At 33.6% G+C, this 18,946-nt stretch overlaps 1 protein-coding gene across 1 annotated transcript in view; it reads left to right on the top strand.

Moving 5' to 3' along the window:
- Positions 1-2,427: 2,427 nt before the first annotated feature.
- Positions 2,428-18,946, top strand: part of LOC148955083 (carboxypeptidase D-like) — a 91,405-nt gene continuing 74,886 nt past the window's right edge. Inside the window, exons 1-2 of the mRNA XM_089100182.1 lie at positions 2,428-2,546; positions 12,741-12,879. Coding sequence (XP_088956308.1) covers positions 12,792-12,879 — 88 coding nt within the window. The 5' untranslated portion in view covers positions 2,428-2,546; positions 12,741-12,791. The remainder of the gene's footprint in view (positions 2,547-12,740; positions 12,880-18,946) is intronic.

The raw sequence follows: 18,946 nt of genomic DNA, 5'->3' as shown, positions 1-18,946 counted from the left end.
TTAATGCTGATTTCAAATATAAAACTTTCCTTAAATTTAGTGCAACCCATCAAAAGTTAAGCGCCTGAGAAAATTTGGCTGATTTTCAAAAAAAGGGGAAAAGGCCCCCTAAAAGTTATAAAACCTTAATGAAAATCACACCATCAGATTCAGCATATCAGAGAACTGTAGAGGTTTCAAGCTCCTATCTGCAAAAATGTGGAATTTTCAATTTTTTTGCCAGAAGAAAGATCACGGATGCGTGTTTATTTGTTTGTTTGTTTGTTGTTTTTTTTCCCAGGGGTGATCGTATCGACCCAGTGGTGCTAGAATATCTTGGGAGGGCTCATTGGAACGGAAATTAAATGTTCTAGTGTCATTTTTAAGTACCAAAAAAAATGGAGGGCAACTAGGTCCCCTCCCACGCTTATTTTTTTCCTAAAGTCACCTGATCAAAATTTTGAGATAGCCATTTTGTTCAGCATGGTCAAAAATATGATAAAAATGTCTTTTAGAATGACTTAATCTCCCGAAGTTCTCAGAAGGAGGGCTAAAAGTTATGAGCTTTACCTAATGTTAACATATAGTATTGGTTATAGAGAAGTATACAGAAGTTTCCAGGAGGGTTTTTTTGTGGTAGTGGGAGGGAAGGGAGGGTCTGTGGTTATGTTGGAGGATCTGTTCATGAAGGAAGTTTTCATGGGGGAAGGGAAATTGCCATGAAGGGGGCACCGGACTTGCCAGCATTATTTATTGGTTATTGGGAAGTATACAACCATTTTCAGGAAGGATTTTTTCTGGAGGGGGGGCTAGAGGAGGGGGTTACTCTGGAGAACATTTCCGTGGAGGATGTTTTCTTGGGGTAAGGGAAATGTCTGTGAAGAGGGCGCCGGATTTCCAAGCATTATTTAAAAAAACGATCAGAAATTAAATAAAAAAAAACAAGTTTTTTCAACTGAAATGTAAGAAGGAATATTAGAACTTAAAACGAACAGAAATTATAACGTATGTGAGGGGGTTCTCCCCGAAGTCAACACCTCGCTCTTTGCGCTAAAGTTTTTTTTTTAGTTATTTAAAAAGAGCTATATATTCTAATTAAAAGGCCTTTGTGATTCAGGGGTTTGTTTATAAAAATTTTTTTTTAACTTTTAACTTAAAGAGCGTGGTATTGACTAAGGGGATAACCCCTTCATATTCTTAATAACATATACGTAATAAAAAAAACAATAAAAAAACAAGCGATACTGCTCAATGGTAATCGAAAATTTTAAAAACGGAATTTTGATGTAAATAAATGTATCAAAAGAATGTGTTTATAATGCTGATCCTAAATATATAAATTTTATTAAGTTTAGTATTAATCATTAAAGGCTATGAGCCTGAGAAAATTTACTCGATTTTTTAAAGAGGGGGGAAACATCCCCTACAATTGAAAGAATTTTAATGAAAATCAAACCGTCAGATTCAGCGTATCAGAAAACCCTATTACATAGGTTTCAAGCTCATATCTGCAAAAATCTGCAACTCTGTATTTTTTGCCAGAAGAAAAATATACGAATATAGAAGTTAGTTACGTAAGTTAATTTGTAAAGACATCCATTTAGCAAAAGAAAAGTAAAATTTTTATGCATATAAAAGCTGCTTTAACTAAAAAAACGATCAAAAATTAAAAAAAAAAATAATTTTTTTAAACTGGAAGTAAGGAGCGACATTAAAATTTAAAACGAACAGAAATTATTCCGTATATGAAAGGGGCTGTTCCCTTCTCAACGCCTCGCTCTTTACGCTAAAGTTTGACTCTGTCTCACAACTTTATTTTTTAAAACAATAAAAAACTTTAGCGTAAAGAGCGAGGCGTTGAGGAGGGGACAGCCCCTTTCATATACGGAATAATTTCTGTTTGTTTTAAGTTTTAATGTCGCTCCTTACTTTCAGTTTAAAAAACTTGTTTTTTTTATTTAATTAGGTTAAAGGGTGTAATTTTGACGTTATATAAACTAATGAAAATATATTTGACGTTATATAAACTAATGAAAATATAAACTAATATATTTAAAATTTAATCCTAATTCTAATCTCAAATAATGACTTCAAAGACATACAATCCTTCACAATTCTTTAATATTCGCGAAAATTATGACTTCTGAGGAAAAGAATTTTTTAAAGAAAGCCCCCCCCCCAAAAAAAAACAAAAAAAAACAAAACAAAAACTTGTGTTGGTCTGTCTCCTCTAGGAAAAATGGTTGTTCCCTAAACTTTAGTCACAAAATAACAACTGCACTTCCGCCGTATGGTCAGTTTTATTAAATGTGTATTTCACCTTGTGACACATTTAGGAGAATCTTTATAATGATGGACTATTTTGCGAGTCCGATTTTTTTTTTTTTTGTTTATGTGGTCATACCGTTACTGATAGAGTACACGTGGCCGGTGAAAGAGTATAACATGCTTGACTGCTGCTCATACCGTAATAGTGATTTCGATATTTAGTTATACTTTTGAATTGTGTAAGGAGCGGATATGGTTGATTAGTTCTTGTTACTAATTGCCGATAGATACTGTGCTTGGTAAGGATTGCATCTAGTCGAGAATTTCGGTCCTAAGTTAAACCTAATGTTTCATCAAATTGGGATTTGAGTGCTGTTAAAAAGTGAAAAGAACTGCCGACAACGGATATTATCTTTAAAATTCCAGGGTTATAGCCTAAGATGAAAAATTGTATTTCGGATAAAACCAACTTCTAACAATATCTCTACCCAAATACTCTACCAAGAATAATAATAAACCAATCCCGATCGGGGCATACTCAGAATATCTGGCCGAAGAACACTTGCTTTTTTTGGGGGGGGGGGAGGGGGTCTTTTTCTTGCATTAGTAGTTTTCATGGTGACAGTGGAGCCCGTGTCCTCTTCTGATCAAAATAGTAACGACAAAATTAAATTCTTGCACAGAACCCCCTCTTACGCTAACTCCCGGGTATTCTTCTAGGTCATATGCGAAATTTTATGTAGCTTTTTGTTCAATTTGGCATTATAAAATAGGTACAAACAATAATGAAAACCAATGAGATCGGCAAATTCTCGGATATACCCTAGGACTTGGGGGGTTTGGGGGGGGGTAGGGTGTGTTTAAATTGAAATAACACCGACATTAAATAAATATAAAATATACTAAATAATAGAAGTAGAAAATAGTATAAATATAAAAATAATAGGACTATAAAATAGAAATAATCTGAATGCAAAAAGATTAGAATTTTGTTGTTGTTTCTTTGCTGTTCATAGTATTTTCATTTTTCAAAGGGGGACTAAATTAGACTGTGCCAACAAAAAGTTTGAGGTTTCCCTGTAAACCTTATGGGATTTTACAAAAAATGTCGGGCTAAGGAACCCGTACGTCTGAACCATTTTGGTCTGGACTAGCCATGAAGCCTTGGGTGAATTTTACGTATCGATTACGTACGTACACTCCTCAAACGCTTAAAGAAAACGGTAAATGTACACTGTCCTTTGAAATTATGTAGCCCAAGCAGCACTGGCGTCAATTCCAAAAATGGGGGGGGGAGGCAAATGTATTTTTCAAAATCTAGGGGGAAGAGCAAACTGTTTTTTTTTTCAATTTTCCAGTGAAAATAACAGAAAAATGAATTTATAATGAGAATACCCCCAACAAAGATATTTTTCAAAATCTAGGTGGCACTTAAACCTCCTGCTCAACTTATTGGCGCTACTAGTAAGCGGATGTATTTGATATCTTTTCGACTGTCCTTTGTCGAAACATAGTATCTACATTTTTCAAATATTGTTAAAAGCACAAAATATTTTTTTCCTCATTTTTTTGAGAAATAAATGAAAATACAGAAGGTACTTATCTGTGAGCCAGTACACACTCGATAATTTGGATATACAGGTACGGTGTCGAAACAACTGAGACGCTTGGGAGATAGATAGAATGGTACTTGTTTAGAATCCAGTAAACACGCGAGAAGTGAAATTTGGTTAATGCTAATAAAATAAAACAAAGTATAATAAAAATATAAGGTACTTATTTAGAATCACGAAAATACCCGATGAACTGCATCTAGAATCTAATGAATTCCGGATGAAAACAGGTTTCTGCTGCTTGTGAGGTGTTGCTCACTCCGTGAAAAATGTTTAAACTTTAGTTTTTTGGGGTGAAGGGGCAAAAAAAGGTACACAGGTTAGGTTACGTATTTAATATATGCTATGCTATACGCCCACCCCCACCCCCCTAATGTGCAAATATATAGCCCAAATTTGTTTCTAAACTATTATATTTTTATCATACATCGTTTTATTTCATTAGCATTAACGAAACTTCACTTCTCGCGTGTTTTCTGGATTCTAAATAAGTACCAAATATGATAGTTCAAAAACAAATTTGGGTTATACATTTGCACTCTAGGGGGGGGGGGTAAAGCATAGCATATATTAAATACGTAACCTAGGTATCGTTTTTGGTAAATATTTACCAAATCATATTATTGAGTTTGGAATAAAATGAATACACCATTCGATGCCTTTTTTATGCTGATTACGAAGATAATTATCATTTCTATTGGAAATGAATTTCAGCCCCCCCCCCTAACCTAACCTGTCCTAACCTAACCTAACCCCCCCCCCCAAATGTGCAAATATATATCCTGAATTGACAGATATAGGGGAGGGGCTAAAATTGATTTCCAATAGAAATAATTATTATATTTGACATCAGCATAAAAAAAGGCATCGAATGGCACATTCACTTTATTTTAAACTCAATAATATGATTTGGTATATATTTACCCCTTTTTTTGCCCCTTCAATCCCAAAAAACTGAAGTTTAAATCTTTGTCATGAAGTGCAATACCACTAGGCAGCGAAAGCCTGTTTTTCATATAGCATCTTTGAGATTTCGATGCGGTCTTAGCCGCGTGTCTACTGGATTCTAAACAAGTACCGATAGAATATATATAATTTGGGCTGTATATTTGCACATTTGGGGGGGGGGGGTTGAGTATAGCGGGGCTGCATGCAAAATGTAACCTAACCTAACCAAAACACCAACTAAATATTTATTAAAATATAGCTACAATGTAGTTTTTCACTGATCTGAAGCTAATTATCTCCGTATACAAACAGTAATAAACTGGTTATTGTCTGATTCTATAGATACAAGTTCTCGAGTGTGTACTGGCGAACAGATAAGTACCATACAGAAATTTGTCAGGAGATTTTTCGAAGTCCGTTTCCTTCCCATCTTTGAAACTCCGTTTGCTTGTGAACTTAGATACTAGCTTTTATAGGTGTGTGTATAAACCAACCATTCAACTCAGCCCCATTCAATTTGACTCCTGTTTAACTCAACCCCTATCCAACTTGACTCCATGCAATCTAACCCCATTCAATTCAAACCCATGCAACTCAACCCCCATTCAGTTCTATCAAACGCAAATCAACCCCCATTTAACTCAATCCTAATTTAAAACACGTTTTGTTAATTTTGGGTTACTATGGGCCGTGGTTGCTTGCTAGGTTGCAGCTACTGCTGGTTGCAACCATGATGGTAAACAGTCCTGCCACATGAACTTACAATTAAATAGGATGAAATTAGACTCAAAACCAAGGAGCGCCCGTTTTTTTGTGTGTAAAAACCCAGCTGGTTAAATCCAGAGTAACGCACCTCAAGAGTATTTTTTTATTGCTCTTTTAGATTTTACCCTTATTCAACGGAAAAGAGAGTTTTGGTTTTTAACACTAATTTCGGGCTCATGTTGCAATTTTGTCATTGTAACCAAGCGGAAATATTATCTGAAATATTAATTGCTTCTTGTTTATGAAAAGGTTCGGGATTATTGTTTAGAAAGTTTGCAAAAAAACCTGCTTGTCTACCATAATAATTTGGTGTACGGAGACCGGTTGCAAAATTATATAGTGCTATCTCTACAGACGTCTTGTTTTTGAACGATGTTGCATACATACAGTTGAGTATTTTCTTCAGTATTTTGTTCTTCGTTTCACAGGGATTGACTTCAAAACTGTTCAGAGCTCGTATGACCCTCTTGTCTGCTTGAAATACAAAAATTTTATCTATTGGCTCTATTTCTCATCTGCTTAATTCACGCCTTTTTAACTTCCCTTACTTTCCTCGTATGATCGATCACTCAAGAATTTCTAGTACAAATTCCTTCTCTCTTTCACCAATCTTAGAGTGTTTTCGCTAAGATTCCTAGCTGTGTTTCTAACTTTCCTCCCTAAGACATTTTATGCTACTTCGTAAACTATTTCACTAAAATTATTCTTCATTGCCAAAATTATAAAACTAAATGAATTATAAAACTTCTTCATTGTCAAATTTTATTCTCTCCAGTTTCATGTCGAACTGTTGATGAATGTAAAATACGTGTCAGTGATTAGTCAGGCAATTACAATATTTGCAGTTCTGGAAGTGTTTAAAATGTGAGTTGCATTTTTTTTTTTCCTGCTTATTCCTTTTTTCTCTTGTATGTTAGTTCTCGTTTTCTTTAGATGATTTTATTTAAGGAAATTGTTTCTTTTTCCTAAATTTTTATTTCCGTTGGAAAAGGCTTCCGGACGTGAAGTCGAAATATTCGGATTTTTTTTTATTTAAAGTTTTGTTGCTGCTTTTCTTATCTTCTGTTTCGTTCTACTGCTTTGTTTAAATTAAACCGTTTACTTTCTCTTAATTTTTTGTAAATGAAAAAGCAGTGTGGTCTAAGAAATTATTTGAGCGTACTACCAAAGACACCTCAGCGTATGTCTTGTGGTAACTAAATAATGATTAAATAAAAATCAAAAATGTTAGAATATTAGATAAATCATGGGATTTTATCAGCGACAGAAACAAACCAAACTCACAATTATCATTTCCACGTTGGTGAAATGACGCAAGTAAAAGTAAAGAATATCGATTATTCGCAAGTTTTATCACAGCATAGCTTTTCTGGCAAGTGGTAATAAAATATTGGGATTTTGCAATTTTCCTTCCAATATCTTTTATTTTCTGTATTATTTTCTTATTTTTTGAAAATATTCCCCTCCGAAGTAGAATCCTTGTTCAAGCTTATTCATACTTATGTATTTGCATTTATATCAGATCAAACCTAGAGCATGATCAGGATTCATTAGAAAAAATAAACCAAACAAAAAAAGAAGACCAGTTCAAATTCAATTGACCATACGCTGAACTCTGAAAGTCTTTGTTTGCAACTGAGCTTCCGTAAATAATTATAAATGAAAAAAAAAATTACGAAAACAAAGTGTTGTCTGAAGTCGCTGCATACAAATGTAATCATCATGTCTCAGAGAGTGAAAGTAATAGCTTATTATTATTATTTTTTTTAATGTAACTTTTTATCACAAAAACCTGAGATACACAATTGAATCGTTTCAAGGATCGGAAAAAATTTCCTCTATTCCCGATACAATTGCGATCCTTTGAAAAACGCGATTGGTTCGATTCCAATTCATCGTCTCATCACTGTTAACTAAAACCATGCGGTTAAATCAAATAGTTCGTGGTAACGAACTGTAAGTAAGGAGTGACCCGGCTCAATAGTAACCGAAACTCTAAAAAAGGAATTTTGATACCAATAGATACATCAAAAGAACTATATTTTTATGTTGATTTCAAATATATAAGTTTCATCAAATTTAATCTTACCCATCAAAAGTTACGCACCTGAGAAAATTTGCCTTATTTTCGAAAAAAGGGGGAAACACCCCCTAAAAGTCATAGAACTTTCATAAAAATCACTCCATCAGATTCAACGCATCAGAGAACCCTACTTTAGAAGTTTCAAGCTCCTATCTGCAAAAAATGTGGAATTTTGTATTTATTGCCAGAAGAAAGATCACGGATGCGTATTTATTTATTTTTTTTTCCCAGGGGTGATTGTATCGACCCAGTGGTCCTAGAATATCGCGGGGAGGCTCATTCGAATGTAAATTAAAAGTTCTAGTGACCTTTTTAAATGACCAAAAAATGGAGGGCAACTAGGCCCCCTCCCATGCTCATTTTTTCCCAAAGTCACCCGATCAAAATTTTGAGATAGCTATTTTGTTCAGCATGGTCGAAAAATACAATAGCTATGTCTTTGAGTATGACTTAATCCCCCACAGTCCCCGAGGGAAGGTCTGCAAGTTATGATTTTTACCCAATGTTTACATATAGTATTGGTTATTGGGAAGTATACAGGGGGGATTTTTCTAGTAGTTGAGGTGGGGGTTGGATCGGGGGTTACGTGGGAGGATTTTTCCATGGAGGAAGTTTTTATGGGGGAAGGGGCATTGCTATGAAGGGGACACCGGATTTCCCAGCATTATTTTAAAAAATTATCAGAAATTAAATATAAAAACAATTTTTTCTACTGAAAGTAAGGAGCAACATCAAAACTTAAAACGAACAGAAATTATTATGTATATAATTGGGTTTGCCCCCTAGTCATTACCTCGCTCTTTACGCTAAAGTTTTTTTTGTACTTTCATCAGAGCTATTTATTCAAATTAATGACCTTTGTGATTAAGGGGTCATTCTTAAAGAATTGGAACAAAATTGGGAGTTCAGCGTAGAGAGCGAGGTACTGACTAGGGGGCGAGCCCCCTAATATACGTAATAAAAATATACGAATATAGAAGTTCGTTACGTAAGTTAATTTGTAAGTAACTGAAAGTAAGGTGCGACATTAAAACTTATAACGAACAGAAATTATTCCGTATATGATAGGGGCTGTCCCCTCCTCAACGCCTCGTTCTTTATGCTAAAGCTTTTTGTTGTTTTAAAAAATAAAGTTGTGAGACAGAGTCAAACTTTAGCGTAAAGAGCGAGGCGTTGAGGAGGGGACAGCCCCTATCATATACGGAATAATTTCTGTTCGTTATAAGTCATATCCTCACTTTCAGTTAAAAAAAAACTTTTTTTTTATTTAATCATCAAGTAATTGACGACGTCAGGTCAACTTTCGATAAACATTGAATCTTAAATTATAGTAATTCTTTGATTTTGAGAAGAGGATTAGTTAAATGATATGTTCAAATTACGATCTTTCCTATATATTGGATATCTTGGAGTGTTGCCAATTATTTTATTGTGCATTTATGATGATATTTTACGTCAGGATCTATCTCTCTTTTTTTTTTAGTCTAAAATTTTAGATCTTCTAAGACTTATAAAATTAAAGGCAAGACATTGTTTGTTCCGCCTGAATTTGATTTCTTTATTCTGTTTGGAGGAATATTTAGGTAAGGTAAGGTATGCTATTCAATTCTTTATTCGAGCCAAAACACTATGTGTTGCGAAAAAAAATCGTAGTACAAATAAAAAACAGCAACCAGGTCGATATCAGACGAAACAATATCGCGCCGATATTGTTTAACGATATCAGCGCCGCAGGGAAAGACAGAAGGCCTTGTGGAGCTGATGAAGCGTCGACAAGTTGAAATTTGCATACTTCTTAGTGGGACTTGCACAGCGAGGCAATTTTTTGCAAAAAAAACGTAGCGAATCATTATACGTGACTTTGAGGCTATTGACATTATGATTTGATTAGTGGGCTGACCCCCTCCCTTCCTGCTAAAGTGCATGTCTTAAACACTGAATAAAATTGAATCACGCTCTGAACAAACACAGGAAGAGTGTAAGACCAGATTCTTGGCTTTTTTACAATTCTTTATCGTTCTGTATTCCTACGTTCACTGACGCTTGAGACTTCCCCCACCCCTATCCAAATAATAAGTTTTGCTTTATGCTGTTTTCCTTTTTTTTGCGGTATAGAATATGACAGTATTGCGACACGTCTAGCATACCTGGCTTGTTTCAATGTTGCATAACTTTCATTTCGACTCGTAATTTCCATAAGTATTTTTAAATACTAAATTAGAGCTTCTTTGCATCTTTTGTGTGCGTTTTCTGTATACATTCTGTCTTTGTATATGGATGTAACTTCGTCGTGTTTCTTTCTTTGCAATTATTCTTTTGTATCATTTTTTGACCATTTTTCTTAATATTCTGTACCATGACAACGCTTCAAAAAAGTGTTTTCCGCTTATTATCAAACAATCGTACGAAGTACGATTTTATTTAGGAGCAATTTTTCTGTAACTAATTAATTTAAAAGAAAACCTTTTCCCAAAAAGAAGTTTTTCAGGAATTACTATCAATAAATAAATGAGACCCGAAACGAACGGAAACTATAATGAATAATCAAATTAAACTTAAAACCAACACAAATTACACAAAACAGGAGTAGGCCTAACTAAACGCTCTAAGGTTTCCAAAGACCACAGAGTCTTTTGTGTGTTACTGAAAACAATTTTTATTTCGAGCGTTGTGTTTTATTTGCCATAAAATCAACAACAATATAACGGAAAAATAGCATATCAAGGTTTATAAATTGAGTAAATAACAACGAAGAAGTCCTGGTTGAACTTTCGTGAAGTGATGATGCTAGGAGTGTTTCGATTATATATATATATATATATATATATATATATATATATATATATATATATATATATATATATATATATATATATATATATATATATATATATATATATATATATATATATATATATATATATATATATATATATATATATATATATATATATATATATATATATATATATATATAATGTTTCAAACCGATCCATTTAGTCCTTCCCAAGATGTTGCATGACAAAATCAAGCGCAGATAGTTTGATTTAATCTTATACGCAACTTGTTACCACAGTTTAGTCTTGAGAGACACTGGGGATCTCCGCATAGCGGACAATAGAAGACCTCGTTCGAGATGTGACTATCAGGAACGAAAAGTGTTTTGGCCCATTTCCCTAAACCCTCTCCCTCCATCCCACAACAATTTCTAGATCCATAGAACGATCCCTGAAACTTTCGAGCTAATCGCAAACCCATCATCAAAAAAGTTTCTCTTTCTTATTGAAATACGTATGTTTAAAAAAGGAGCAACTTTTTTTTTACGGCCCTTTACCCTGGGGCTGAAGGGGTCATGTCATTTCTGGCGGTGCATTTGGCTATCTCATAAGGGTTTAAACTGCCATAAATGGCTATCTAAATATTTGTATTGGATGCCCTTAGAGGGTTAGGAGGATAGAAAAAAAGCGCAGGAGGGGGACTGGTCGCACTCCAATCACCTTCGACTCTTATAAGGGGCACTACAACTTTCGATCTCAAATTCGATGAGCCCCCTCTAAAGTTTTTACAATCACGTCTCCATACGAAGTGGCCTGGAGAAAAAACAATATGATTATAAAATGTTTTAAAAAAAAAACGGTGCTTCTATGATAAACCCCTACCGCTCAAGTTGTTCATTCTGTGACGCATTATAGAACCGGTTGTTTTTTTTTCAAATAGAAGGGACCGAATAGACTGAAAATATATAATTTGGACTGTATATTTGCACATTAGGAGGGGGGGAGTTAAAGTATTTGGACCGTGTGAAGTTAGAAAACAATTCTTACTACATAATATGCAGAATAATTTTACCCAACACATTAGGCATACAGACCCGTTATACTTTACCCCCATCCCCACCCCTAATGTGCAAATATATAGCCCAAATTTGTTTCTGGAGTATTATATTTTATCTTACTTACGGTATATTTCATTAGAACTGAGCCTCAGAGAAACATATTAGAAGAATATTAGGTAGGGGGTATATCATACAAGTACCAAAAAAAAACTTAAGAAAAAAGAAGCTTGTCGAAAAAAAAATAATAAAGAGCCATTTTAAAACCTAAGACGGGCAGAAATAATATCCTATAATGATTCGAACTTAAAAACGAACAGAAATTACTATCAAAGAAAGTCCTGTGGTAGAGCAGTGGGTCTGATCTCAGGTTGGTTATACCAAGAGTTCTAACCTAGCTGTAGCAACACACTGCAGGGACGGCGCAAGGACCTTAGTAGTCAAGTTGCATAGTTAATCTGATACAATAATACCATCAATGGAAAATGAATCCCAAAACGAAAGGAAATTAAAATAAATAATCCAAACCTAAAGATGTGAGATACCGCGAAAGATGAAAAAATAAATCTTAAAACGATTATAAAATCAAATGAATGACCAAGTCAAACTTAATAGAATATATATTATCACAAACAGGAGTGGGGCTACTGCCCCCTAAAGCTTCTAAAGGCTACAGGTTTATTTGCGCCTTACTGGAAACAAAACTGTATTTTAAAGATTTTCCATTTATTATTATTATAATGAGGTATTAAGAAGGGGGCAACCCTCATATACAAAATAATTTCTGTTCATTTGAAGTTTTAATGTTACTACTTACTTTTAGTTGAATTGTTTTATATTAAATTTACCATAAAAGCCGATTCTTCTGCTCCTAATCTTCGCCGATTCTTCGACTCCTCTTTCCAGAGTTTTCGTTAGTATTAGCATGAATTTCGTCTTACAGTTCGTTATTGCGAATCTTTTTGTGTCAGTTACAGAATTAAATCAGAACTGTAAATTTATGATTGTATATTTCATTTCAGTGTAAAATAATGGACATTGGTGCCACTTTCTTGAAGATTTTATTTTTTCCGGCGTTGTTGTTAATATTTTCTTGATGGTCACGGTTGGCGAAGAAATACATTTAGCAACATCATTTGCTCCAATTCGTATTACTAGAAGCAAATTAATATACATGGGAAACAAATGAAAGTCTTTCACACGCTAGGTTACAACTTAATTTTTTTCATTTAACATTTCCACTTGGTTTCAGGTGCCATTTGTTGTCCAATGACCAGATGACGATAGTCATATATGAGGCAAAATGAGTAGGACAAGGATACTTTTTGGCTGTTTTTTGGTTGGATTTATAGCTGAGGCAAAGGATCCCCTTGGCCGATACATTAACAGAGGTAAGTTAAGTTTTACTGTAGGAGCATACGCGTGACGGTTTTATAGGGTCAGACACCACTTAGAACTGCCAATGAGAAAAGACTAAGCTTCAATTAATTGCAGTGGATTCCAAATTTGATCGGATTCCAAATTTGTAGCTTAGATTGGAGTCAAAACTCTCTAAAGCTGTCATTGTCAGGGTTGTTACTAGTCAAAATGTTTGGGGGGGGGGGGAGGGCGAGGAATTTTACAGACGTGCTGGTCATTTTTACGACTGTTAATAATTTGCATAATTTCTGTTTTGAATACGATGCGTAAAATCACAGCACGAGTCGGTAAAACTGCTTCATTTACCGACCCAGATTGAAGTTTCGGTATGTGTCATGTCACTATTTTCGTGCTCTTCATTTAACTAAATGGAAAATTGTGGCACCATCTGTAAAATCACGGTAGGAGTCAGTAAAACTGCTGCGTTTACCGCCCAAATTCGAGATGTCTGCAGATGATATGTCAGTATTCGTGGTCACCATTTAGCCGGCAAAAAATTTGCCGACTCATTTTTTTTACTGACTGTCCAAAAACATTGGGAAGGGGGCGTCCCCCCATACGTGACGGCCCTGGTTATTCTTATTCTAGCTATCATTTCTATCTCGCCCTTAGAGACTCCAAATTATTTCAGGCTCAATCACTGTTCCATCATATTTTAAGTTCTTTTAACCAAGTGCTTATGTAAGTAGTATCCATCTTTTGAATTCTATAGAAGCTATAGCAATTTGAAACATCATATGGAATTCTATGGAAGCTCTACACCTTTTCAAAGAGAGTCAGTACTCCCTTATCATATGGAATTTGGCCCCCGTACCAAACAGGTTTTTTTCTGATAGATATTCTATTCTACTTGTCATTACACTCTTTCTTTGCCAAGAGATTTACGCGATTTCAAAGTTCAATGTCTTTTTTTTAGTGATAAACCAAAACCAGCATGTCTTGTTTCGCTGTTATGCAATTATTTTTTTGTATATATTCAGGTTGTCTTGTTTCGAGTTTTAACGGACAAGTTTTTGAAAAGCAGACAGTTTTTTTTTTCTTGTTTAGCATTTGCAAAAAAGGGGTAATTAGTGAGTGGAAAATTTTTTAATGCATTTACAATCGGAGATGTTTGATTAACCTTTGCAAAAAAAAAGGGGTAAGGGGATTTGTGAATTTGAGGAGATGCCATGATTATGTACTGTATAATACACAAGTGATGTTTTGGAGCGTATTTTCAATTTAACGAGAAAATGACTGAAAAGTGTTTTGAGGGAGATGGGTTGCATGGAGGGTTGAGTTGCATGAGAGTTCAGTTAAAAGGGGTACAGTTACACGGGGGGTTCGGCGACCCCGGGCGTCCGGGACCCGGCCCCTCCGGTCCCCGGGGGTGGAGTTAAATGGGGATTGAGGTCCACGAGAGTAGTGCTTTGTCGTGGTTTAGCTTGTCACAGTTTTAAAAGAGCTTTACGGGGATTGAGAGACTCAGTTGCCTGATTCTGTGTGGTTTTTCTTTACTTGGTGGTCATTAAAAAAGAAATTTTTGTGTTAAATAAGTAGTTTTGTATCTTTTAAAATAGCTTTAAGGGATTTGAGAGACTCAGTTGCCTGATTCCGTGTGGTTTTTATTTACTTAGTGGTAATTAAAAACGAATTTTTTGTGTTAATTAAGTAGTTTTTGTATATTTTAAAAGAGCTTCACGGGGATTGAGAGACTCAGTTGCCGGATTCTGTGTGGATTTCCTTTACTTGATGGTCATTCAAAATGAAATTTTTTTGTTAAATAAGTAGTTTTTGTATCTTTTAAAAGAGCTTTAAGTGGATTGAGAGACTCAGTTGCCTGATTCCATGTGGTTTTTCTTTACTTGGTGGTAATTAAAAACGAAATTTTGTGTTAAATAAGTAGTTTTAGTATCTTTTTAAAGATCTTTACGGGTATTGAGAGACTCAGTTTACGGATTCAGTGTTGTTTTAATTTAATTTGGGTTCATTAAAAATTAAAATTTATTTTTAAAACTTAATTATTTTTTTCTATTATAATAGCTATTAGGGGATTGAGAGACTCAGTTGCCGGATTCCGAGTAGTTTTTATTTACTTGGTGGTCATTAAAAAAAAAATTTTAGTGTTAAATAAGTAGTTTTTGTATCTTTTTAAAAGAGCTTTACGGGGATTGAGAGACTCAGTTGCCGGATTCCATGTGGTTTTTCTTTACTTGTTGGTCATTAAAAACGAAAATTTGTGGTCATTTGTTGTATCTTTTAAAAGAGCTTTACAGGGTTTGAGAGACTCAGTTGCCTGATTCCGTGTGGTTTTTCTTTACTTGGTGGTCATTTGTTGTATCTTTTAAAAGAGCTTTACAGGGTTTGAGAGACTCAGTTGCCTAATTCCGTGTGATTTTTCTTTACTTGATGGTCATTAAAAACGAAATTTTTGTGTTAAATAAGTAGTTTTTGTATCTTTTAAAAGAGTTTTACGGGGATTGAGAGACTCAGTTGCCGCATTCCGTGTGGTTTTCCTTTACTTGGTGGTCATTAAAAACGAATTTTTTGTGTTAAATCAGTAGTTTTTTGTATCTTTTAAAAGAGCTTTAAAGGGTTTGAGAGACTCAGTTGCCTAATTCCGCTTGGTTGTCCTTTACTTGGTGGTCATTAAAAAAGAAATTGTTGTGTTAAATAAGTAGTTTTTGTATCCTTTAAAATAGCTTTAAAGTGTTTTAGAGACTCAGTTGCCTTATTCCGTGTGGTTTTTGTTTACTTGGTAGTCATTAAAAAATAAATTTTTGTGTTCATTCATTAGTTTTTGTATCTTTTAAAAGAGCTTTTCAGGTTTTGAGAGACTCAGTTGCCTAATTCCGTGTGGTTTTCCTTTACTTGGTGGTCATTAAAAACGAAATTTTTGTGTTAAATAAGTAGTTTTTGTATCTTTTAAAAGAGCTTTACAGGGTTTGAGAGACTCAGTTGTCTAATTCCGTGTGGTTTTCCTTTACTTGGTGTTCATTAAAAACGAAATATTTGTGTGTTAAATCAGTAGTTTTTGTATCTTTTAAAAGAGCTTTACGGGGTTTGAGAGACTCGGTTGCCGGATTCCGTGTGGTTTTCCTTTACTTGGTGGTAATTAAATACGAATTTTTTTTGTTAAATCAGTAGTTTTTGTATCTTTTAAAAGAGCTTTACTGGGTTTGAGAGACTCAGTTGCATAATTCCGTGTTGTTCTTCTTCACTTGGTGGTCATTAAAAACGAAATTTTTGTGTTAAATAAGTAGTTTTTGTATCTTTTAAAAGAGCTTTACGGGGATTGAGAGACTCAGTTGCCGGATTCCATGTGGTTTTTCTTTACTTGGCGGTCATTAAAAACGAAATTTTTGTGTTAAATCAGTAGTTTTTGTAAAAGAGCTTTACGGGGATTGAGAGACTCAGTTGCCGGATTCCATGTGGTTTTTCTTTACTTGGTGGTCATTAAAAACGAAATTTTTGTGTTAAATCAGTAGTTTTTGTATCTTTTAAAAGAGCTTTAAGGGGTTTGAGAGACTAAGTTGCCTGATTCCGTGTGGTTTTTGTTTACTTGGTGGTAATTTGTTGTATCTTTTAATTTAGCATTAAAGAGTTTGAGATACTCTGGTTACTTCGTCATGGTGTTTTTCATGTTGTGTGGTGTATATTTTATAGTTATTTTTGTTTTTAATAATTATTTTTTGTATCTTTTAAAAGAGCTTTAAGGGGTTTGAGAGACTCAGTTGCCTGATTCCTTTTGTTTTTTCTTTACTTTGTTGTCATTTGTTGTATCTTTTAAAAGAGCTTTACAGAGCTTGAGAGACTCAGTTGCCTAATTCCGTGTGGTTTTCCTTTACTTGGTGGTCATTAAAAACAAAATTTTTGTGTTATTTAATTAGTTTTTGTATCTCTTATTAGTGCTGGATGGGGAGTGAGAGATTCAGTGCTCTTATTCCGTTTGGTTTTTATGTTCTTTCCATCCATTTGTTGTGTTACTTAAAAGAGTTTTACAGTGTTTGAGGTGTTAAGGTACCTAATTCCGTGTGCTTTTTATTTACATGGTAGTCATTAAAAACGAATTTTTTGTGTTAAATAATCGTTTTTTGTATCTTTTAAAAGAGCTTTATGGGGATTGAGATACTCAGTTGCCGGATTCCGTGTGATTTTTCTTTACTTGGTAGTCATTAAAAACGAAATATTTGTGTTAAATAAGTCGTTCTTGTATATTTTAAAAGAGCTTTACGAGGATTGAGAGACTCAGTTTTAACATGTCACAGTTACATTCTATTGATGTTTCAAAGTTCATTTTGAATTTCTTTCGTTGAAATGCAAGAGTTGGAATATTTCATTAGTGTTTGGTTGTGGTTTACCTTGTCACAGTTACATTTTCTTGATTTTTCAAAGTTCATTTTGAATTTCTTTCGTTGAAAAGCATGATAATTAATATTTCTTAAGTGTCCCTGCATTTATCAACTTGATAGCCTAACAATCTCTTGATTAATCCAAGTTCATTTTGATTTTACGACCCTTACAAGAACGAGAATTACTAGTTAATTATATTTAGGTTGTGGTTCAAATATAATCTGTAACATTTTCTTGATGTCTAAAAGTTCATTTTGAATTTCTTTCGCTGAAATGCAAGAGTTGGAATATTTCAGTAGTGTTTGGTTGTGGTTTACCTTGTCACAGTTACATTTTCTTGATTTTTCAAAGTTCATTTTGAATTTCTTTCGTTGAAATGCAAGAGTTGGAATATTTCAGTAGTGTTTGGTTGTGGTCTACCTTGTCACAGTTACATTTTCTTGATTTTTCAAAGTTCATTTTGAATTTCTTTCGCTGAAATGCAAGAGTTGGAATATTTCACTAGTGTTTGGTTGTGGTTCGCCATGTCATAGCTACATTCTCTTGATTTTTCAAAATTCATTTTGAATTTATTTCATTGAGTTGCTAGATTTGGAATATTTCAATAGTATTTTGTTGTGGTTTACCATGTCAGAGTTAAATTATACTAATTTTTCAAATTTTATTTTGAATTTCTTTCGTTGAAATGCAAGTGTTGAAATATTTAAGTATTTGTAGTATTTTGAATAAAGTTTCACAGTTACTAGATCTTTTTGATTATATTAAAATTTTTATTATAATTCTATTTTAATAAAGAGATTGACTATTTAATTATTTAGTTGTTGTTTTAAAAATTTAAAACTATAAAATATATTTATTTTTAAAATTTAATTTTTAATTTTTTTCGTTGAAATGTAAGTGTTGCAATATTTCAGTAGTGTTTCGTCGTGGTTTCACTTGTATCTGTTAAACTTTCTTGTTTGGTCATTTTTCATTCTGAATTTCTTTCGTTGAAATCCATCTGTTTGAAAAATTCAGTAACGTTTGGTTGTGGTTTAAATAGTAAATGTATAAGTTACTTGTTTTAACATAGTAAATTTTGATTTTTTTTAGATTTATAGAAATTTATTTTCTACTTAAGTAGTTGTATGTTGTGTTGCAAATTGTATAAGTAAAAGATTCCAGATTCTTACATGTTGATTTGAATTTCTTTCGTGAAAAAACAATATGTGGAATATTTCACTAGCGCATGCTCATTGTTCAATAGGTCAAAGCTTCATGCTCATGATTTTTTAATCCTCATTTTGAATATCTTTCGTTAATATGCAAGAGTTGGACTATTAAACAAGTGTCTGGTCATTGTTTTCATTGTCACAGTTACATTCTCTCGATTTTTCAAAGTTCATTTTTGAATTTCTTTCGTTTAAGATGAATAGTATTTATATTAATTAAGCTCGTTGTCGTGGGTTAAAATTTAAAAATTACATTTTCTTGTTTTTTAAAATTTCATTTAGATTTTTTTTCGATTAAAATCATGATATTATATAGGTCTCTAGGCTATGGTTAATATACACTTTAAAATTACGTCATTTTCATTCATGTTCAAAGTTAATAATGAACTGTTTTCGTTGAAATGCAAGAGTTGGACTATTTAAGTGGGGGTTTGTTGCGGGTTTCATTGTAGCACTTACATTTTCTTCTTTTTTCAAGGTTCATTTGAATTTCTTT

The sequence above is a fragment of the Artemia sp. Qi Xiang Cuo genome, chromosome 2 (genome assembly GCF_049724085.1).
Source record: "Artemia sp. Qi Xiang Cuo chromosome 2, ASM4972408v1, whole genome shotgun sequence".
NCBI classification, from domain to species: Eukaryota; Metazoa; Arthropoda; class Branchiopoda; order Anostraca; family Artemiidae; genus Artemia; species Artemia sp. Qi Xiang Cuo.
This window is presented reverse-complemented; position numbering and strand designations above follow the sequence as displayed.